Consider the following 23363-nt stretch of genomic DNA (forward strand, 5'->3'; position numbering starts at 1 on the left):
AGTGGGTTTTAGGGTGTGTTGCTGACCTTTGACCTGCAGATGTATTTCTCTGAGTGTCACGGGTTGCTCTGAGTATCCACACGCAGGACTCCGGAGTTGCGTTTTAACAGAGACGGTTTTATTTACAAGTTCTTCACCAAGTGTATTTACAGGCAGTGCGAGGATCGTGCTATTTACAAGACGTGAGAGGCAGGGTTCCAGGTCTCCAGGGAAAACAGGGGAATAACACATGCATTCACTACCACCTCCAACCAGCCACTCCTTCCACACTCCACACGGGGAAACACGGGGAAGGGTCTTGGGAATCCAGGAACACAGAAACACGCGTTAACTTCTGAAATGGCAGCACGGGAAACTTCGGCTTGACGTGTACTGACTAGAGTCTTCACAACAATCTAGCGTCAAACAGCTGACCTCCTCCCTCTTAAATATCAGCTGGTCTGATGTGGCCCAGGTGTTCCCAATCAAGGAAGGCGTGGACCGAGGGCGTGAACCAATCATGAGTTCCGCGCGGGCAAAACAGGAGAGAGAGGGAGAGAGATAGAAAAAGAGAGCCAGGAGCGGGGATCTTATGATCAGTGCCTTGCTGATCCCGCAGGTCGTGACACTGAGTGTCCTTTCATTTCCAAATGCAGTGACGGTGCAGGTGTAGGTGCCGCTGTCAGATAGGCGGGGATTCCTCAGAGTGAAGCTGAAGTCTCCGGTCCTCAGAGAGTCCATCTTCATGGATGTTCTTCTCCTGTAACGCTGGTTTTGGTCTCTCAGTTCATCTCCTGCCAGGTTACGCTGGTGGACGATTGGAGGACTGAGGTCGTGGCGGCTCCACACCCAGTGTTGGGAAGGTTACTTTTAAAATGTATTCCACTACAGATTACAGAATACATGCCTCAAAATGTATTTTGTAACATATTCCGTTACGTTACTCAATGAGAGTAACGTATTCTGAATACTTTGGATTACCTATTATATTATCAAGCTTTTTACAACTACGTGAATGTACTATTGCTGTGTGATTTATTACTATTACTGAAGGTCCGTAGTAAAGGGAGCTCTGGCTAATACATCGGGTTCCGTGTCGAGCTCGAAGCCGAAAACTAGCTTTACTTTCTTGTCTGGGTCAACTTTGCTTGTGAGAGACAGAGAGAGGCGTTGAAAGGCTCCTCCTTCTTTGCAAAGAAGAATGGGCAAGGATTTCAGGCTCCAGATGTGCAAAGCTGGTAGAGACATACCCTAAAAGACTGGCAGCTGTAATTGCAGCAAAAGGTGGTTCTACAGAGTATTGACTCAGGGGGGTGAATAATTACTCACACCCCACTTTTCAGTTATTTATTTGTAAAAAAATGTTTGGAATCATGCAGGGGCGACTTTAGCCCATTTTGGGGGTGCTTCAGCACCCCCAAAATGAATCAAAGCACCCCCAAAGATTTCTTACTGTTTTTTTGACAATATTTGCTGTTTGTGTGACACACTACTAAAAATATAAAAAGCATACAGTACTTGGTTGAGACGGAACATTTTAACAACAAAAGTATAGATAACCCCTCCCCCCTCCCAAAATGGTTTGTTCCAGCTCGCCCCCACTCTGGCTCTAGGGTCTTGCTGCCAGAGCGATGGTAGCTGAGACGCAGCGGAGCGGAGGTGGAGTGCGTGGATTAAAACAGGACATATTAGCAGCATTTAACCTTCAGTTACTCTTTATGTAGTTAGATAGGAGTCATGTTTCTTTTTAGCTGAAAAACCTTACACCAGGTAACCTGCAGTGTTGAAAACGTGTTTTCCAATGATGTTTGCTACCCTACAATCCGTCCTACTCTGTAGTAAATTCAGCGACATTTGACCGTCCTGTTGCTCCCATTGAAATGTATACAGCCTATTTAAAATCTAAAACTTAAAATTGTCCGTAGCCTGCTGTTGTTACCACTGTCCTGTTTGAAATGGATACTAACTAGCTAACTGACTGAATGCCCATTAACCTTATAACTCCTGTTGTGTGTGTGTGTGTGTGTGTGTGTGTGTGTGTGTGTGTGTGTGTGTGTGTGTAGAGAGAGAGACAGCCAGGTTCATAATGGATATAAGGAGATTTTTTCAAAAACAGGAGCCACATTCAGGTAAAAGTGTAAGAACAAATGATCCATCAATAAAGGATAATGTTGGATCAGTGTTTCAATATTTTATATCTTTTATTAGATGTTCATGTGGTTTGGTTATTTGCCTTTTGGTTGAAAGTACACTGAGAGAGGACTTTTCGTTAGTGATCTTAATAAAAAAAAATTTCATATTAATGTAATTTTTTCATCTAATTGAATACAATCTATTTGTGTATGATTGTCAGTCCAAAGAGGGAGAGAGGAAAGAGGGGAACGTGAGGAGAAAGTACAAGGTCAGGAAGAACCAGGTAAGAAAACAGACAGGGAACAGTGACAGGAAAAACAGAAACTGTTAAACTGACGAAGAGAAAAAACCTGATTTTACTCATACAGTCTGGAAGTTTTGTCCTCCCTGTATTAAAGCTGCTATACAGAAACTGCAAAACAAACTGGGTTGAAACATTTTTGACCCTCTTTAACAACATTCCAACATAACATTATCATTGATTGTGGAGATTAAAATTAATGATATATTTTTATGTGGTTCAGCCACAACTCTACTAAAACCTCAGCCAGTAATAGGTAGGCCAACATTTGGACTGTCCAGTTGTCTGTATGACTGCCGTATACAGACTTATGCGGCAGAGAAACACTTATCAGTGTTTCTCAAACTTTTTACAGTGCGCACCACCTGAGAAAAATGTCAAGCTCTCCCAAGTACCACTATGAAAGCATGAAACTCATAAATCTTACAACACAAGATTAGTATTATTAAATTAGTTAAATTAGTTTCTGCAGTAAAGATTTTTTCATACATTGTATACATTCTACCACAGGCAAAGTTGCCTCCATTCTTATAGTTTTTTATTAATATTTTGTAATAATTTATTCTGTTTTGGGAGTGTTTTTTATGTATCTGTATTATATTATACATACACATTCAGTTTATTTCTTACTCACTATGAGCATCATTTAAATAACCTTTATCAGATTTGATGGTTTTGTTACAGACTTCTCAAAAAAGTGTTTTGCTTTTCTTTCACAAATGTGAGGATTAAATTGTGTTAAAATGTACAAAACAGTGATGTCATGTTTTGTGACGAGGACCCAGGCACAGAGAGACTTGTTGAATTTAAGAATCTTATGATTTAATAAAGAAATTTGCAGACTTGCACAGAGATGGTAAAATTATGATGACTGATAGCGGAGATGAAGACAACAGACGATGAGGACAGGGAGGAACAGGGGTTTAAATGCACCAAGGAGACAGTCAGAGGGAACTCGGGACAACTGGAGACATTTAAGGATGCAGGGACTGACAGAGACGGGGAAGAAGTCTCATTGTGACGTGTAAAGTTTATCTTGCCTGGCTGGGCAGCTCTGGGTGCTCAGCACCCCCAAAGCTCTAATCCTAGAATCGCCCCTGGAATCATGTATGATTTTCATTCCACTTCTCACGTGTACACCACTTTGTATCGGTCTTTCACGTGGAATTCCAATAAAATTGATTTATGTTTGTGGCTATAATGTGACAAAATGTGGAAAACTTGAAGGGGGGCCAATACTTTTGCAAGCCACTGTATTTGGTAAAATGGCCTGTATTTGTATAGCACTTTACTTAGTCCCTAAGGACCCCAAAGCGCTTTACACATTCAGTCATCCACCCATTCACACACATTCACACACTGGTGATGGCAGCTACATTGTAGCCACAGCCACCCTGAGGTGCACTGACAGAGGCGAGGCTGCCAGACACTGGTGCCGCCGGGCCCTCTGACCACCACCATTTCGTAGGAGGCTTATAGAGCTAAGAATAGAGCTTACAGCTCAGAGCTTTAACCCTCGTGTTGTGTTCGGGTCAAATCTAACCGATTTACAACTTAAAACACTCATAAATATTGTGTTTTACATCCGATTGCCTCAAGGCCTCATGCCATCCTCCACACCATGCACTTGAACATATAACAGTGATTATCGCCTCTTTCATTGAATTTTGAGTGGTTTAATCAACTTTGTTACATCTGTGGTGTTTCCGGTCAAAACTGACGGCCATAGGAAATGAATGGGTAACCCACTGAATGGGTCGTTCAGTGGGTTGTTCAGTGAATGGGCTACTGAACAACCCACTGAACGACACTCACTGAATAGGCCACTGAATGACCAATTGAATGAACAAACACAGGTACACCTCTCTTTCCCATTCTTATGTGCCTATCCCCCACGGGAACCACACTTTCCAGACTAATCAGTGTATCATCTTCACACAGACCCCATATATATAGCTTGATGTTTGCCTTGCACTCCTTGTACTCTGAGCACAATGAGTAGGCGACTGACCAAGCGGTTATCCATCAAAGATGTTCTGGTCCAGCTTCTTGAGCATGATGAAGAGGGCACTGAAATGGAACCAGAGATAGAGGAGGATGTCTCGGAAGTGGAAGACAACACAGATTCTGATCCAGACTTTGAGACCAGTCAACACATGGAGAGGAGAGGCACCTGAGGAGACATTCCAATCCAAGAGTGGACAGTTGCTCTGGTCTTCATCCCCCCAAGACAGAGGAAGTAGAGTGAGAGCTGAAAACATCATAAAGATGACACCAGGGCCAACACGGTATGCGACATCTCGTGTGGATGACATCAAGTCCAGCTTCCAACCTGTGCCTAGTAGCCATAGATTCTGTAGATTTGTCCCCATGTTCTAATTAGATTATTTACCTGAATGTGTGGATATAACGGGTGTATTCAAAAGATCATTTATATTTCACCAAAGATTCATCCACTGGTGTTATTTTAAGTTGTCAGTCTTGTTTATGCACATGCCTATTTATATATATATCTATATCTATTAGTGCTGTCAGAGTTAATTTCGTTAAAATGACATTAACTCCATAACCGCAATAACGCACCAAATCTCCGTTAGCGAGTTAGTGCAGATAACCCCGTGCGCGGGGCTGCACGGTGTCAACGCATTAGCACGGTTAGCTCATAAAGGTTGTTGAAGTGTGCATGCAGACGCCCATCCATATGAAGTTGCTGTACTGAATTTGTTTTTATTTTGAACAGTTTTGAGAGAATAAACCTGCCTCAGCTGGCAAAGCGAGAGTCAACTGATGCAGGGAACACGGCAGAGTATCAGGGCAGACTGGCTACAGAACCATGACTAAAATTAATGATATATATTATAAATATTAATATATTATAATATTATAGTATATATCCCTGCCACAGAATGGCAACCTCTTCCCTATAACAGCTGAGATAGCTTCCAGTCCAACTGCGACCCTGAATTGTATTAGCAGAAGAGAATGAATAGATTTTATGTTTTTAGCAATTTATCAACATCAAGATTCTCTAATCAGGTCTAAGCAAACATGACACAGTAGTGGTTAGAACTGTTTCCTCATAGTAAGAAGGTCCTGGATTTGAATCTATTGGCCAGCTGGGACCTTTGTGTATAGAGTTTGTATTTTCCTCCTGTGCCTGCTGGGTTCTCACTGAGTATTTCAGCTACATTTGCCATCAAAGTAAGTATAAATAAATAATAATACAGCATTTTCAGTGCCATCCAACCAAGCTCAAAGAGATTGGAGTAGATTCCTCCTTTGTTTCCTGGATCACAAACGACAGAAAGGCCACAGTTTGTTTGGTAACTGTGTTTCTGGGACATTAATGAGCAGCACGGGGCTCCACAGGGGACGGTCTTGGATCCATTCCTTTTCACATTGTATACTTCAAATACAACTGTGAGTTCTCCCACATCCACGAATACTCGGAGGACACTGTCATTGTGGGGTATATAAGAAATGCACAAGAATCTGAATACAGTGATCTTGTGATGCCTTCAGTGACCGGAGTCACAAAAACTACCTCATATTAAACACCTGTAAGACAAAGAAAATGAAAGTAGATTTCCAAAGATCCAGGCCTCTTCTCCAGCCTGTGAAAGTTTGTGGGGTGCACATAGAGGTGGCAACAAATATAAATATCTACGTTTACACACTGATAACAAACTAGACGAACAGACGAACTAGACAAAAAGGGCCAGAGCCTCTTTTTGTTAATAAAACTAAGATCTTTGCAGTAAAATACTGAAGATGTTCAGTCTGTGGTAGAAAGTGTGCTTCTCAATGTTGCAGTCTGCTGGGGAGGCAGCATAAGGAACAAGGAGACAGGACAAACTAGTTAGGACAGTTCTCTCTGTAACTGGAGCCAGACTGGGCACACTGGGGGAGGTGGTGGAAAGATGCACACTGAAGATGTCAGAGGGCTCCTGAACATCTCTGATCCCCACTTTATGACATCTTTATGAGACAAGAAACCATCAGTACTGGAAGACTCCTCTATCTGTTGTAAAACTGAGAGATACAACAAATCATTCACACACCCAGGCGTTTCAACTTCCATATAAAAAGCAGATGAGCTGTTAATTTCACTCTGGGATCAATTTAGTTATTCTTATTCTAAAGCTGCTGTCTCTCAAACTGCTGTACAGTGCACCACATCTGGTGCTTTATAAAAGCTGTTACAGGCTCCACTGTTAGATTATATGTGATGATAATTGGGAATAAAGTATCTGAATTTCAGGAATGGGATAACTCCTTCCGGTTCTCATTTCCATCCCGTTTTCAATTCTTTAACTTCACTTCTATTTAGCACATGGGGATCTGGCAGGCCCAGGAGCCGCCGCCAGTCCCCTTCGAGGCCTTCCCCAAACCGCAGCTAAATTCATGTCCAAGCCATTCACCTTATCTATTAAAACACTGTCAAACCTAAAATGAGGACATGGGCCCAGTGAGTGAAATGTTGACATGAAAAAAGTGGAAACAGGAATTTTCCTTTTAACAGTATTCTGAGGTTATTTAAAGAGTGTCTCATGTTGGTCAATTCAGAAGGCCTTTACTTTGAAATCCAAAATAAGCGTGCCTTGATACTGACAGGGTACTACTAGAGAACTCGGGTGTGTCCGGTGGATCCAAGGTTAGTTAGTCTGTGGACAACAGCAGGTTTGGTTGTAATGGCGATACAAGACTTTAGAAATGTTCATCTTTAAATGTGGATGTTGTTAAATGTTTAATTTGTTATTATTTGTTAATATGGAGTAAATGTGTTAGTATTGGAACCACATTCACTGGCTTTTATTTTGAAGTCTGCTCTGTCAGATGACGTAATCATCATGGTGTGTTGTCCATGTTTAACTGGGCCTGAACAGTGCCCCGCCTGGGATGATCTGATATCCTCGTGTCGGTGTTGTTCCCACATCCACATAATAAATGTTGTTCCAGGTTCAACATGGCAAGTCACCAATCACATTGTTGTGACATCATACTTTTGCAAGCCAAGCCATTCATTCATTTATGAAATTACAATGTTGCAAGGACAATATATATAATGCTTACCGTTTATTAAAGAACAGTATCCTGAAATGCAAAGAATTCAAATTGCTGGATCGGCGGACAGCAGCGGTTTCTCGCAAGTTAAGTAGTTTTTTTTAAGGCGTTTTTTTCCGAAGGCAAAAGTATGACGTCACAACAATGTGATTGGTCCCTTGCAATGTTGAACCTGGAACAACATTTATTATGATGTGGGATCAACACCGACATAAGTGTTACTCCCCTCGAGTCTTAATAAAGCTCAACTTGTTCTTTGCATTTTAACTGACATTTATTTCGGACAGGAGGATTCTTCGACATGTCTTAACTAGAGATGGACCGATCCGATATTAGGTATCGGTATCGGTCCGATACTGACGTAAATTACTGGATCGGATATCGGAGAGAAATAAAAAATGTAATCCGATCCATTAAATATCAAAAAAGCACCTCACAAAACTTGCGACACGGCGTAACTCGCCTCATAACCGTAGCACGTCGGAGCAGTGTGCGTCACGTGATAGAGCGGCTGTGTGTATTTGTAGCCTTGCTACCAAACCAGCATTTCATCTCCGAGGAAGTTATCCCAGAGAGAAGTAAAGCAAGTGTGTAAGTTCATCTCTGAATGTTTGTAAAGCGTACCTACGTTAAGCTTAACAACCGATATATGGAGCGACTGCCTCTCCCTCCCTCACCTTCCTGCTGCTACTTCAATCATGAAACTGCTTAATGATCAGCTGATCGGCTTTTCTGTGGCGAGTCCGTCTCTCTTCTTTGTTTTTGGTCCACTTTGCACCAGAAAGAGGAAACCAGCGGCTGAACAACAGCAGCACGTTTAACCTTGATAAGCTGTTGTTAGAATTTATTGAATATTACTTTCTACACCAGGATCCTTTTCTATGTAGCTGACGGCTGGTAACTGTGCAGGGGCGGATCTAGCAAAGTGTAGCCAGGGGGGCCGATAGGGCATGAACAGGGAAAAGGGGGGCACAAAGACATACTTTTCTTTCTTATTCTCATTTAAAATATCTAGCTTTTAATAAATAATTATCTGAATCTTACACCCAAAGTTTTAATCTGATGTAAAATGTATAGAAGTCCATTACTGTATATAGTTCAATTCAATTCAATTCAATTTTATTTATATAGCGCCAAATCACAACAAAAGTCGCCTCAAGGCGCTTTATATTGTACAGTAGATGGCACAATAATAAATACAGAGAAAAACCCAACAATCATATGACCCCCTATGAGCAAGCACTTTGGCGACAGTGGGAAGGAAAAACTCCCTTTTAACAGGAAGAAACCTCCGGCAGAACCAGGCTCAAGGAGGGGCGGGGCCATCTGCTGCGACCGGTTGGGGTGAAAGAAGGAAAACAGGATGAAAGACATGCTGTGGAAGAGAGACAGAGATTAATAACAGATATGATTCGATGCAGAGAGGTCTATTAGCACATAGTGAGTGAGAAAGGTGACTGGAAGGGAAAAACTCAATGCATCATGGGAATCCCCGGCAGCCTACGTCTATTGCAGCATAACTAAGGGAGGATTCAGGGTCACCTGGTCCAGCCCTAACTATATGCTTTAGCAAAAAGGAAAGTTTTAAGCCTAATCTTGAAAGTAGAGATAGTGTCTGTCTCCCGAATCCAAACTGGAAGTTGGTTCCACAGAAGAGGGGCCTGAAAACTGAAGGCTCTGCCTCCCATTCTACTTTTAAATACTCTAGGAACAACAAGTAGGCCTGTAGTGTGAGAGCGAAGTGCTCTCTTGCACTGCAGGCCTACTTGTTGTTCCTAGAGTAACTGTTAAGTCTAATATACCTTAGTAAGCTATAGTACTTTTTCCTTTGGGAAGGCTGTGCAGTCTGCAATTCTGTTAAAGAAAGATGTTGAATCTATTTAATTATTCTTGAAAAATAATTTATTTCTGTGCATGTTTTTTTTCACCCTGCATCAAATTAAAGTTGATTACGTCGATTAAGCATCATGAGGTGGAGGGTGGGGGGTGGTTCCCTATTTTTTCTTTTGCTGGGAGTTTGCAACCCTATTAGTTAGGTTGCTTAATATTTCTGCTAAGTACTCTTTAAAATACCAGAATAGGGAGGATGGAGTAGGTTTAAGTTTATTAGATTGATCAGTGTTGCTGAACTATGAAATATTTTGGATGCAGTGTATTTTTTTACATACAAGTATAACAGAATAGCTTTAGTGTTATTGTTTATTTAAACTTGAGTATGAACTTATACACAATGCAGCAAGAAATTAAAAAAACAGTTTTATTGATTAAAAAACACTATATCGGATTAATATCGGTATCGGCAGATATCCAAATTTATGATATCGGTATCGGACATAAAAAAGTGGTATCGTGCCATCTCTAGTCTTAACATGTAATGATGTCCAACCACAGCCAATACAATCCCGTCAGAACTAAAAGAAATACAAACTTAAATGAATATTCTTAATAAAGCCCTTAAGCATTATATATGATGAAACATTCCACCAAAATGATCAATAAAGTACACATTACACCTCACACTGCAGTAATTGCACTTGAATATCACGCAACACTTGCGTATTTACATACAACGATAATAAACAAAGTAGAACATTTACCTCATGGCCTCACTCAAAGGGAATAAAACTTTCATCTTTACATCGTGGGGAGGTCCAAAAAAGGCACTCTTTCATTTATCTTTCTGTAGACCTGCAAACCTCGCAGCTTGTCTCTTAATTAGCTTCCTGAGTGCTACAGCCAAAAAAAAATGCCCTCCTAGCAACAACAGATGGAACTTTAGAAAAGGTTCCTATCTAATTGCACAATTAGCACAAATAACATATTTAAACATATAAATCTAATCAACGAAACATGAATTACTATTTATTTGTTATTTATAATTTCTTAATATTTCAACTTATTGTTTCAACCTTAACTATCTAATAAAATGAACTTAAATGCGAGAGTTGCCTATGACGGCAGCTACAACGAGGATATCAGACCGTGCCAGGCGGAGCCTCCTGAGTCTCTGTGAGAAAATGCAGTGGTGTTCGTGTGTGCTGGGCTCAGAGCTGCTGCATCAGCAGCATTCTCCGCACTCTGCGGCAAGCAGCAGGCACACCTTGCAAACGGAGGGCACAATTACTACACGCAAACGGGCAACAGAAACACGATCGGTCCCTAAAATGTGCTGGCATGATGTAATTGATAAAATAATTAATTAGAAAAAAGCGTGTATCCGTGTGATGAGGCTCAAACTGCGGGTTAAACAGAGAGGTTCTTACCGCTGATTAGGAGCAGAAGCAGCAGCATCTTCACTCTCCTTTAAAGTCCCGTGAAACTCCTGCTCCTCCTCCAGCTGTGACTCTGACAGCAGGTTAGTGTCCGTGTGAGTCAGACGCTCAGTGATGCTGATGGTCTGTGTCAGCTGTTAACGTTTGTGGAGCTCACAGAAACATGAAGCTTCAGCTGCTCTGGCCTCCTCTCTGCTTCTGTTATCTACGCTCACCTGCCACTTTATTAGGTACATCTGCTCAGCCTGTTGGTGCTGTGTCAGTGTTACTGATGGGGCTGTTTGTCACTGGGTCACATGGTCACTGAATCTGGCACCACACAATAATATATTCCAAATACATTTACATTAGGATTGAACCACATGACCTGCTCACATCTCCACTGAGTCTCCTGATATTATTGATCTAATTATCAGTAATTAGGCTGGCATTGATCTGTACATTCAGCTGAAGACAAATTAAAAAATTATCTACAAACTTAATAAGAAATCTAAGAGATGCAGTTTTCAGTTCTTGGGTGCTGTTTTATTTCATGTTCATTATTGTTCTCATACACATGAACCACAGTAATAACACTCACAGCAGTGACTGAAGAGCATCCAGATTCTGCAGCATCTGTGGGAGCCTGCAGAGATCTCACACTGTGAGTGAGGACATCCAGCCAGCATGGAGCTCATTTCAGAGAAGATACTTGTTAACACAAGTTGTAAAGTTTGTGTGCTGTCTTCTGACTGTTTGTTTGTAATTGTTCTCTACCATGACATCCTGTTTACTAAATGTTTCAGGATAAATCTGAATTCATCATCATCATCACACAGTTTAGATAAAGCAGAAAGTAGTTTGAGTCCATCTGATCTCGGACAATATTAGAAATTAAAGCATAAATAAACAGATCAAAAAAGAACAATTCATCAGTAATAATGTGATTTAATTGTTTTGGTTCTTTGTGACTTTACTGTCAGCACAAACTCAGTTTTCCTTCTTCATGAACTCTCCACTGCAGCAGGTTTCTTCCTGTAGTCTCACAAACAGACAGCAGGGTGGAGGTGATGTGAGGGTGGAGGCGTGCTGCTGAGTCCAGCTGCTCATAGATCAGCTCTGTGGAAAGACTTCTACACCCGAGTGCTTCTATCTGAGCCCTCAGCTCAGCCTGATGAAGATCCTTCTCATTGTGGAGATCTCTGACACCAGAGAACAAAAACTATCAAAGTAAAACAGAAAAAACAAATGACACCGCCTGACAGATGAGTCTGTGTTTGAATCCTGTGACAACAAGCTTAACGAGTTTAATTACAAGACAAAGTTCACAAAGCAAAGGTTTCCAGTCGGTGGTAGGAGGTAGTAGGAGGTGGAGTTGTTGGTGGAGGTACTGCTTTCAGTTCTACATGGTTAAAGTCTCCAGCCACAGTCACAACCCCCTCTGCTTTGACATTCAGCTGTTCATCATGCAGTACAGCTAACTTAGCTTTAGCCTGTGTGCTATACAAACAGCTTTGAGCAGACAGGCAGAAAACCCTGTAGCATGTTGACCACTCTGCATTTTACTGACAGATACTCCAAACCTGTGAGCAGTGTGTGCACATCAGCAGCTGTTCTGTATGTAGACACACAAACCTGCAGCTTTACAGGACGCACACCTGTTCACTCGAACACTGGAGCACCTCTGACTCCACAGCTGTGTGGGGAGTATTGTGATCCAGCCAGCTCTCTGTGATTATTGTTAGACACCTGTCTGTCCTGGAGACATGATTGTCAGCTGCATCATGTCCATTATGTTGATGAGTGACTTGATGAGTTTGTGAGACTCGGTTTGTGGTTTGTGTTTGCATGTAGCTTCACACCACTGCTAGTGGTATAAAGTTTGTGCTGTTTCCTGATATCCACACATGAATCCTTTCTGCACTGAATTAAGCTTTAAGTAACTGAACTGACCAAATACACACAAAGCTGAGGACACACACCACCATCTGTTTTGATTGACCTCACCTGGTTCTTACATATCATGAAGCATACTCAGCACACTCTTCATGTTTTATTCAGACTGGCTCCCTCTTGGATTTGGAGTGCTCTGTTACTTTGTGTTTGCACAGTTCTGCATACTGTCAGTCAGCTGTGACAGCAAGGAAACAAACAGCAGGCTGAAAGAAGCAGAATGACCCTTTAACAAATGCTAGGATGATGTGGTGTTCTGGACTCAGTGGATACTGAGAGTGGACTGTGGAGTCCTTGAAGGTCCTGGAGACCAAACTGAACCCTGAATTCAACCTAAAATTAACCTCTATGCCCACGATGGAGTAAGACGAGCAGGGGGAGGTACCAGCTGGACTGTTTCCCCCACAGGTGGACTCACAGGTGAGACACCTGCAGCTTTACTGACACCCAGTGGACACAGCAGGAAACTGCAGCAGCTCAGACAGTAATTCAAGTGTTTATTCAGGGCTGCTGTGGCTCATTAAAAACTCTGAAACTCAAATAAATGAAGGTCTTCAAATGTCTCATATTATTATTATGAGATTATTATCTTATTATTATTATTATTATTATTATCAATACTGTAAAACAAAAAGAAGTTTTTTCATTTTAAATTTATTGGTGAACACTTGAATGAATTTTATTAAACAGTGAAATAGTGACATGTTCTACATCCACATCAATCACAATCATAGAAACTCACATATCAAATAAATGTGCTTGTGTTGTGTCCATGATGATGTTAACAAACAAACTGTGACAGAGCCTCAGACGTGATGAAGAAGCTGAATCAGCAGAAAGAGCAGAGCAGGAAGCAGCATCATCCACACAGGTGTGTCTCAGGTGAGTCCTGCTCCCACACTAAACACATCCACATCATATTAGCATGTGCTAACATGTGCTTCTGCTTTATTTCAGTCTGATATGTTTCCAGTCAATATGTCTGCTGTGTGTCTCTCAGCACTTGCACTAAATCTTGCCGTGTGTCTGTGATACTGCGTGATGCTAACAGACTGTAACGTCAGTGAGTCTGTGAGTATCTCTGTCACCTACAGCTTCCCCTGTGGAGCTCATTTCAAATGCTCAGGTTTACACTCAGGAACAGGAAATGCTGCGTCTGCAGTTTGTCTCCTTCAAACTAAAGTGTCTCAGACACGTGCAGCACGTGAGCACAAAGATGTTTTTGGTCACGTGGTGGGCACGAGGAGCTCTCAGTGAGTTTGGAGCTGAAACATCTTTGACTCCCAGAGTTCAACTGTGAAAGTGAAACAAGCAAACATGGATATTTAGGAGCCTCAGACGGTGTGATGATGATCATGAACCCAGGAAAGAGACAAAGAGAGAAAAGAACAGATTGGAGATCAGAGCTGAACACACACTTTTTTAAAAGCATGCAAGAGCCGTGAGGACGAGCACAGATTCATTCATTCATATCTGCACTCTGTTTTTGAAAAATTAAGATTTAATCAACAGTTTCTCCAAAGCCTCCGGACTTTAGCTGAATATTAATAAATGTGAACTCTGAACTCAAAGATCCAAATGTGACTGTTGTAATATCTCGATAACAAAAGAGGTTCCATATTTAGTTATGAATCACTCACGATCAAAAAAAGAATGACTCTAAATTTGATCCCTATTTTAGAGAGAATTACAAACAAATTCAACCAGTGGCTGTTAAGACATCTTTCATTGAGAGGAAAAGTTTTGATGACTAAAGCAGAAGGAATTTCTCGTCATGCTGACACAACATTGGCTCTACGCCTGATAATAAACTCTTAAAGACATTGACAGATTGCTCTTCAACTTCATTGGAGAAACAGTTCTTATGAATCCGTCTAAAAATGATGGGCTTAATGTTTTAGATTTCTACACTTTAAACAGCACGTTTAAGACAAAGTGGCTAAAACAGCTGACCAGAAACTCTACCTCCATTTGGACTCTATACCTGTTCATATTCTATCTAAGTTCTTTTGATTGTTTGTAATTTTGATAAAATCCCCATTAAAATGTCTTCATTTCACCAACAGGCGTTCTCATCATGAACTCTCATCTACGAACACAATTTTGTCCTCATAAGTTATTTAATGATTTATTTTATTAGTTATTTATTTTACCCGGCAACTCCCTAATATGTATCTCGTATGCAGTGTTGGGTAAGTTACTTTAAATTAGTAACTTAGTTACATTACTAGTTACTTCTCTAAAAAAGTAACTCAGTTACTTCAAGTTACTCATTACTTTCAAAGTAACTAGTTACTAGGGAAAGTAACTTTGGTTTTACTCAGAATTCTCTTGTTAATGTGTTGCTTCCGTAACTGGATACCCAGCCACACTGCCAGTCTTCTAGCTTGCTTACTTGCCACAAGTGCACTGTGCCACCTACCAATAGAAAGGAAAAGATAATGTGCACATTTCCACGAGAGAAATCCCACGCCTGGACCGTCGTTGACCGCCGCCATGATTCTAGCCTGCTTTTTACATCCAACACAAAACTTTTGATTGTACTCAGAACTTGGAAATTCTGCCTTCCGAATAGGAAGATGTAGGTAACACCAGACTGCAGATGAGCTGCATACAGAGCTGGACTGGGACAAAAAAAATCGTCCCGGGCATTTTGACTAGAGACCGGCCCACCATTATAGGAAAAATCATAAAGCCTTTGAATGAAAATAAACACTGTTGTGACAGTGATGTACACTGTCTTGTTGGTATATATGTATCAATCTATCAATTGTTTGTTGTAAGACTCAGATAATTATTTCTTTAAAAGCGAGACATTTTAAATGAGAATAATAAGGAAAAGTATTTCCTTGTGCCCCCCTTTCCCTGTTAATGCCCTACCTGGCCCCCTGGCAACACTTTGCTAGACCCGCCCCTGCACAGTTACCAGCTGTCAGCTACTTAGAAAAGGATCCTGGTGTTATTTGTCTCTCAGAAACAGTTCATAACTTCCCTTCAACTCATTCATGTCACCTAAAAGGTAAACCTGTTTCTCCATCACCTGTTCAGCTCTGATGATTCAGTAAGGACATCTCCTGGTTTCATCTTCATGTTTCTGTTAGGAGGCCTGGGTCGTTGACCCAGGGTTTTTGAGTTTGTTATATTATTTATAATTTCTAGTCTTTGGTTTCTTTGAGTTCTGTCTTATGGTTTTTGTCTCTGTCGTCTCTAGTTGCTGTCTCCCCTGTCAGCTGTATCCCCTAGTCTAGTTCGCTTCTCTGTGTATCCTTAGTTGCTATATCCCCGTGTCCAGTCAGTCTGTGTCTGTAAGTTCAGTCTGTGTTGTGTTTCCTGTTTTACTTTGAAGGTCTCTGTCTTTTCTCAGTGTGTTCAGTTTACGCTTCTTTGTCTCGTTAGTCCTGATTTGCCCCAGCTGTGTTTCCCTTCTGTTGCCCATTCCCTGATTACTCCCTCTGCGTATTTAAGCCCTGTGTTTTCCTGTGCTCTCTGTCGCGTTCTACTGTTTACTTAGCTGTGTGTTCTGTTAGTCCTCTGGTTTAAGTTTATTTTGATTTTTTCCAGTCATGTTATGTTACCCCTTTTTGAGTTCAGTATTAAAGCTGTTTTGAGTTCACCTTTGGTCTCCGGAGTCTGCACCTTGGGTCCTATTCCTGTCTGCACACAGCCTGCACCTAACAGAAGAACGCGACCATACTATGGACCCAGCAGACTCCGTTTGGTATCGGCGACCCGCAGTTTCTGCCTTCCTCAAGGAGAACGTGAGGCAGGAGGCTAAGCATGCCCAGGAGCTCCAGTCACCCTTCTATGGGTCTCGTTTGGCTTTCGGAGGGCCCCGCAGCCTCCAAACTGCCATGGCCACGGCCGAGCTGGCGCCTATGTCTCGGGCGATCAGATTGAGCACGTGCTCATTCTCTCCAGTCGCTACACCTCCGCCTCCACCCCTGGATTACCAGTCCGACAAGAAGGTTAAGCGGCGGAGGAAGAGGGATTACGTGACGCCGGACGTTAGACTCACTCCGCTGCAATCCTTCGCTCTGTTTTTGGGTCTGCCACGTTCTGAGCTTCACAAACTCTCTGCTTCCTCGTCGCAGCCCGGTCTTTTGGAGGGTTCGCAGCCCAGTTTGCCACCTCCCACTTCCCGGAGAAAGCGACGTTCCCGCAGTCGCCACTCTGTCTCTGCTGAGCCACTCCCCGTGGTGAGTTATAATGACTGTTTTCATTCTGCTTCCTCTAAGCTGGAAAAAGACAATCATATGAACACTGCTAAAACTGAGACTGTTAAGACTATTACACATGGTGGTGGTAGGAAGCTAAAAAACATTTTAGAGGATTCTGTGTTTTCTGACCCTGCTCCTTCGCCCAGTTGTGTTCCTGCTCCCAGGGCGGCTCGGGCCCAGCATTCCCCTGCACCTGTTTCAGTGCTTCAGGTGAGGGAGGCTGAGGTCCAGCTGGTCCCTGCTCCGGTGCCTGTCGCGGCACCCGTACCTTCTCCTCGGGTGGGAGAGGCCGGTATCCGGCAGGTACCTGCACCTGTTTCTGACCTCGCTGGAGGCTCAGGTGAGCCCGTCCAGCGATTTTCTTCAGGTTCTGGAGGCTCAGGGAAACTAGCTCAGCTTACTGCTAATCCACCACCTAACCCACCATTACTACCATCGTTACAACAGTCAATAGAACTTAAACTTCTATCCATAGCTCGAACATTAGCTCACCTATCGGCTCAGTCACCTGCTCAGTTCTCACCTCAGTCGTTTACTCAGCCGTTTATTCCCGCTGGAGGGTCCGAGGGACCGCTCCAGCCTTTGTTCGTCTCCGCTGGAGGGTCTGAGGGGTCCGTCCAGCCTTCTGTTCCCGCTGGGGGTTCTGGAGAACCGCGCCAGCCTTTGTTTGCCTCCGCTGGAGGGTCCGAGCGGCCCGTCCAGCCTTCTGCCTCCGCTGGAGGGTCCGAGGGGCCCGTCCAGCCTTCTGTTCCCGCTGGAGGGTCCGAGGGGCCCGTCCAGCCTTCATCGCCACCACCTGCGGCTCCACGCCGTCGCCTGCAGTGCCACCACCTGCGGCTCCCACGCCGTCGCCTGCAGTGCCACCACCTGCGGCTCCCACGCCGTCGCCTGCAGTGCCACCACCTGCGGCTCCCACGCCGTCACCTGGTCCAGCTACGGCTACGGCTTCGTCCTCGCCTGGTCCAGCTACGGCTTCAGCTCCGCCTTCGCCCGGTCCGGCCTCCGAGTCTTCGCCCGGTCTGGCCTCGGCTACAGCTTCGCTTGGTCCTGCCTCGGCCACGCCGACGTCCAGACCACATCCTGCGCCTCTACAGCGCCAGCCTCCTTCCAGGCCTCTGATTACACGTCCTCGTCCTGTCCGGCCTGCTCGGCCTGCACGTCCTGTCCGGCCTGCTCGTCCTTTCTGGCCGCTTTCCAAGCCGATGATTGGGCGTCCTCGCCGTCGTGGACGGCCTCCTTCCGGGCTCCTTCCGGGCCGATGATTGGGCGTCCTCGCCGTCGTGGACGGCCTCCTGACCTGCTCCGTCGCCGCCGGTGCCTCCCGCCCAGCCGGCCTCCTGAACTTTGTGTGAATTGTTTTTCCTGGCCGCCTGTGAGTTTTGTTATGTTGCTTTCTGGGCTCCGTTGTTTGCGCTTTTTTTTGTTTCTGGCTCCTTGTTTGGTTTGTTTCGAGCCCTCCGTCCTGTTTCCCCCACCGCCCGCCCTGGTTGGGTTGTTTTTCGTTTTTGGTGATTCTGGTTTGGGCTGTCTGGGAGCCAGCCCTTAAGGGGGGGGTACTGTTAGGAGGCCTGGGTCGTTGACCCAGGGTTTTTGAGTTTGTTATATTATTTATAATTTCTAGTCTTTGGTTTCTTTGAGTTCTGTCTTATGGTTTTTGTCTCTGTCGTCTCTAGTTGCTGTCTCCCCTGTCAGCTGTATCCCCTAGTCTAGTTCGCTTCTCTGTGTATCCTTAGTTGCTATATCCCCGTGTCCAGTCAGTCTGTGTCTGTAAGTTCAGTCTGTGTTGTGTTTCCTGTTTTACTTTGAAGGTCTCTGTCTTTTCTCAGTGTGTTCAGTTTACGCTTCTTTGTCTCGTTAGTCCTGATTTGCCCCAGCTGTGTTTCCCTTCTGTTGCCCATTCCCTGATTACTCCCTCTGCGTATTTAAGCCCTGTGTTTTCCTGTGCTCTCTGTCGCGTTCTACCGTTTACTTAGCTGTGTGTTCTGTTAGTCCTCTGGTTTAAGTTTATTTTGATTTTTTTCCAGTCATGTTATGTTACCCCTTTTTGAGTTCAGTATTAAAGCTGTTTTGAGTTCACCTTTGGTCTCCGGAGTCTGCACCTTGGGTCCTATTCCTGTCTGCACACAGCCTGCACCTAACAGTTTCCCTCTCCCTTCAACTCATTCATGTCACCTAAAAGGTAAACCTGTTTCTCCATCACCTGTTCAGCTCTGATGATTCAGTAAGGACATCTCCTGGTTTCATCTTCATGTTTCCCTCTCACCACATATCCAAACCGATATCATGACCAGCAGCTTTACAGCTGTGGCTCCAGCAAACATCAGCTGATACTAGCAATTAATATTAAATAAATTCTAACAACAGCTGATCAAGCTTAAACGTGCTGCTGTTGTTTAACGCGACATCCGCTGGTTTCCTCTTTCTGGCGCAAAGTGAGCGATAAATAAACAAGAGAGAAAAGCCGATCAGCTGATCATTAATCAGTTTCGTGATTGAAGTAGAAACAGGAGAGGAGAGAATGAGAGAAGAAGAGGCAGCTGTGCAGCTTCAGCTTTGTCTTTTTCATTGTAGCTGAAGTCCGGGACAAACTGTGTTCCTTTTCACCTCAGTACGAAACGCGTAATATTTTCTCTGAAAACGAGACGATTCTGTTTTTTAGGGGACGGTTGGCAACTCTAATAATTAACCTATGAACAAAATAAAGTTCAACATCAGTAACATAGCACCCACCCAGCTGTATAGAAACTCCGTCATGCTAGCACGCAGTACAAAAATGTCAGCATACCGAAAATAAACTCCACCTAAACTTGGTTTATATCTGACTCCGATAGACTGCAGGTCATAACTTCTTACCTGAAGTTCAGTTCACCTGACACGCGGACCGGCGGCCGCTTCGGGTCTCTCCTCTTGCCTCCCCTTTCCTTCATCCACCTGCTGGCTTCCACCACTTGCTAATGTTATTGAATCTGTGGAAGCTCCGCGATATCCACCACACGAAGTAACGAGTAACGAGCCTATCTAAATCCCAGTAACGAGTAACGCGTTCCTGGTTTTGGCATAATAACTAGTTACCGTGCTCGTTACCACAATAATAACGTAGTTACTGTAACGCGTTACTTAATAACGCGTTAGTCCCAACACTGCTCGTATGTAATTATGAACAAAGTTGAAGAAATTTCTCTCAAACTCAGAATTTAAGACACTTGCAGCTTTACTGCCACCAGTGGACACAGCAAGAAACTGCAGCAGCTCAGACAGTAATTCAAGTGTTTATTCAGAGCTGCTGTGGCTCATTAAAAACTCTGAAGATCTTCAAACGTCTCATTTTAACCCAAAACTCATTAAACGGAAGTTTTTTCAGACTGGAAGGGAAAATTAAGCAAAGAAGATTTTTTTCAATCAGCTTTAAAGTTTCACTCGCTCAGCATCTCTCCTCTTATCACCGCTGATCAGACACATTTATTTATTTGAAGATGCAGTTAGCGGCTGACACGCTGATGATGCTCAGTAGATCTGATCTTTGTATCTGGATTTATTTGACAGGGACAGTGTTCATGTTCATGGACATCAGGATAAAAACAGATGGAAACCTGCCAGATTTGAGTCAAAGGAGCTTGCAAAGAAAAGCGTCTGGACTTCTTTAAGTTGCTTGAAGACGTTTCACCTCTCATCCGAGAAGCTTCTTCAGTTCTAAGGGTCAAATGGCCGAGATTCCCAGATTTAAACCCAGTGGGAGTTTCCCCCCCAAAGAGGGACAAAAGGACCCCCTGGTGATCCTCTAATCACATGAGCCAAGGTGTGAAAGCGGGTGTGGTACCTAATCAGCCAGGGTTTCAGGTGAGCTCATTGTGAAACCTGGCCCCACCCTATCATGCGAATTCCTGAGGTCAGATGGCCCAGGATGTGAGTGGGCGTTAAGGCGTCTGGGAAGGATCTCAAAACTGGATTATAGATGACAGACAGTTGGTGTCGTAAACCACCGCCTCTGTTCAAAGATGGTCACTCACAGTGGACATAGATGGCCTCTTTCACTCCTCTTTCAAACCATCTGTCCTCTCTGTCCAAAATGTGAACATTGGCATCCTCGAAAGAGTGACCTTTGACCTTTAGATGCAGATGGACCGCCGAGTCTTGTCCTGTGGAGGTGGCTCTTCTATGTTGTGCCATGCGTTTGTGAAGTGGCTGTTTGGTCTCTCCAATGTAGAGGTCTGGGCATTCCTCACTGCACTGTACAGCATACACCACGTTGTTAAGTTTGTGTTTAGGAGTTTTGTCTTTCGGGTGAACCAGTTTTTGTCTGAGTGTGTTGCTGGGTCTGAAGTACACTGGGATGTCGTGCTTGGAGAAGACTCTCCTGAGTTTTTCTGTTTAAATCTGGGACTCTCCACCATTTGACCTTAGAACTGAAGAAGCTTCTCGGATGAGAGGTGAAATGTCTTCAAGCAACTTAAAGTCCAGACGCCCCTCTGGTCATGTAATCATGTGGTTTGTAGGAACGCTCCTCTTCCTCAGAGGATCCACCTGTGCTTCCTCTCCTCTCTCCTCCACCTGTTACAGTGAGGGAACGTCCTCCATGATGGAGGAGCTGCTGGAAAGTGCTGAGAGTTTCCTCCAGAGTGAGACCTCTGTCACAGTTCAGAGGATCTACGGCAGCAGAGACCTTCATGGACACTAAAAGTCTCAAACACACAACAACAACATCACACTGACTCCACTCTGACATCACTGATCAATAATCAAAGAACACACAGATCAAACTGATTCATCAGCCATCAGAGGAGTCGGATCAATGGAGCTGCTTCTGTTCCTGATGTCCCCTGTTTGATCCTGGACCTGAACTCTCCCTGCAGAGGAGACACAAGACAGTCAGACACACACACACACACACACACACACACACACACACACACACACACACACACACACACACACACACACCTACACACACACACACACAAAAGCACAAACCTTTAACTTTGAACTGCACTGTTTTGAATCTTATCCAGATGTTCTTGCTCTGAACTCCACAAATGTATTTCCCACTGTCTCTCTCTGTGGGGTGTTTCAGGATCAGACTGAGGTCTCCAGATTTCAGCGGGTCTTCATTCATCTTCGTTCGGTCTTTGTAAACCTGGTGCTGTTCTTCAGGGTGGTCAGAGCCGTTCTTATACACATGGACATCTATCACTGGTTCAGGGTCATAGCGTACCCACTCTACTGCAGCATCTTCAGGCAGGTTTTGTGTGGTTCTGAAGGGCAGCTGGACAGACTCCGCCCCCTCCTCCACCTCCACCTGACAGACTGAGAGGACAACAAACACAACATGAGCTGTACAAAGTGTGATTGGTGTTGACAGAGCAGCATCATGTGACTCTTGTTCTGCACTAAATGAAGCGATGGAGTGGCGCCTCCTTCAGGCAGAGAAACAGCTCATGGAGAGAAATAATTATTAGAGCAAAAACAAGAGTGGAGCTGCAAATAGTGCTGGTCAGATTTTGTGAACATCCCATAGCTGTGAGTTGTGATATTAAGGGGATGTTTCATCAAATGGTAAATGGCCTGTATTTGTATAGCGCTTTACACATCCAGTCATCCACACATTCACACACACATTCACACACTGGTGATGGGAAGCTACACTGTAGCCACAGCTGCCCTGGTGCGCACTGACAGAGGCGAGGCTGCCGGACACTGGCGCCACCGGGTCTCTGACCACCATCAGTAGGCAACGGGTAAAGTGTCTTGCCCAAGGACACAATGACCGAGACTGTCCAAGCCGGGGCTCAAACCGGCAACCTTCTGATTACAAGGCAAACTCCCCTTCAAGTACTTCTTAACCCCTGAAGACCGGCTATAAATGGATCACTGCGAAGATGCAGAGTTCCTATTGGAGTGGCAATTCGCAAGCACCAGCGAACCTGTCCTGAGCGCCAGGGTTTCAGGGCTCAACCCTCAATTCCCAAGATGTTTGACCTTCCTGCTGTTAGGCTTCGGCTATATTATTCAGCCTTACTCAACTGGTATTGACTGTTTTGGGGACATATTTGGGAAGACAGGAAGACAGCACGAGAAATGCTGGGGATCATTTTCAAGTGTTTGACAATGTACACCTAGAAATCCTAAGTAGCCTAGATGTAGATGTGTTCGCTATGGTCCTGAGGTTAGGGTTAGGGGTCAGGGAGTACTTCTTACAGTTCTGGTGGAGGTGGACTCAACACTTAACTCAGACCTCTACATTTCAACTGATGTAGCTGATGTGTACCCTGTGACTCCTAATATTGTCCTTTGGGGAGGCCCAATGGATCACCAACCCAGGTGGTCTACCTAGAGATAGAGATACAGTCGAAAATGTTGGAGACACTAACAGAGTGTTGCTGATCTGTTGCTGCTGTTCTGGGACAGATTCATCAGATAATACCTTCCTGGATTAAGGGCATGGCAGAAATGTCACTCAATTCCTAAACG

General features: G+C 43.9%; 2 protein-coding genes across 4 annotated transcripts in view; one reads left to right on the top strand and one right to left on the bottom strand.

The window, feature by feature from the left end:
* LOC109196825 (butyrophilin-like protein 2) overlaps positions 1–10958 on the bottom strand; it is a 114536-nt gene extending 103578 nt beyond the window's left edge. The window contains exon 1 of the mRNA XM_025903254.1: positions 10741–10958. Within this exon, the coding sequence (XP_025759039.1) occupies positions 10741–10768 (28 nt within the window). The 5' untranslated portion in view covers positions 10769–10958. The remainder of the gene's footprint in view (positions 1–10740) is intronic.
* nfkbiz (nuclear factor of kappa light polypeptide gene enhancer in B-cells inhibitor, zeta) overlaps positions 1–23363 on the top strand; it is a 692084-nt gene that overhangs the window by 142236 nt on the left and 526485 nt on the right. The window lies entirely within an intron of this gene.

The sequence above is a fragment of the Oreochromis niloticus genome, linkage group LG23, assembly GCF_001858045.2.
Source record: "Oreochromis niloticus isolate F11D_XX linkage group LG23, O_niloticus_UMD_NMBU, whole genome shotgun sequence".
In the NCBI taxonomy this organism is placed as follows: Eukaryota; Metazoa; Chordata; class Actinopteri; order Cichliformes; family Cichlidae; genus Oreochromis; species Oreochromis niloticus.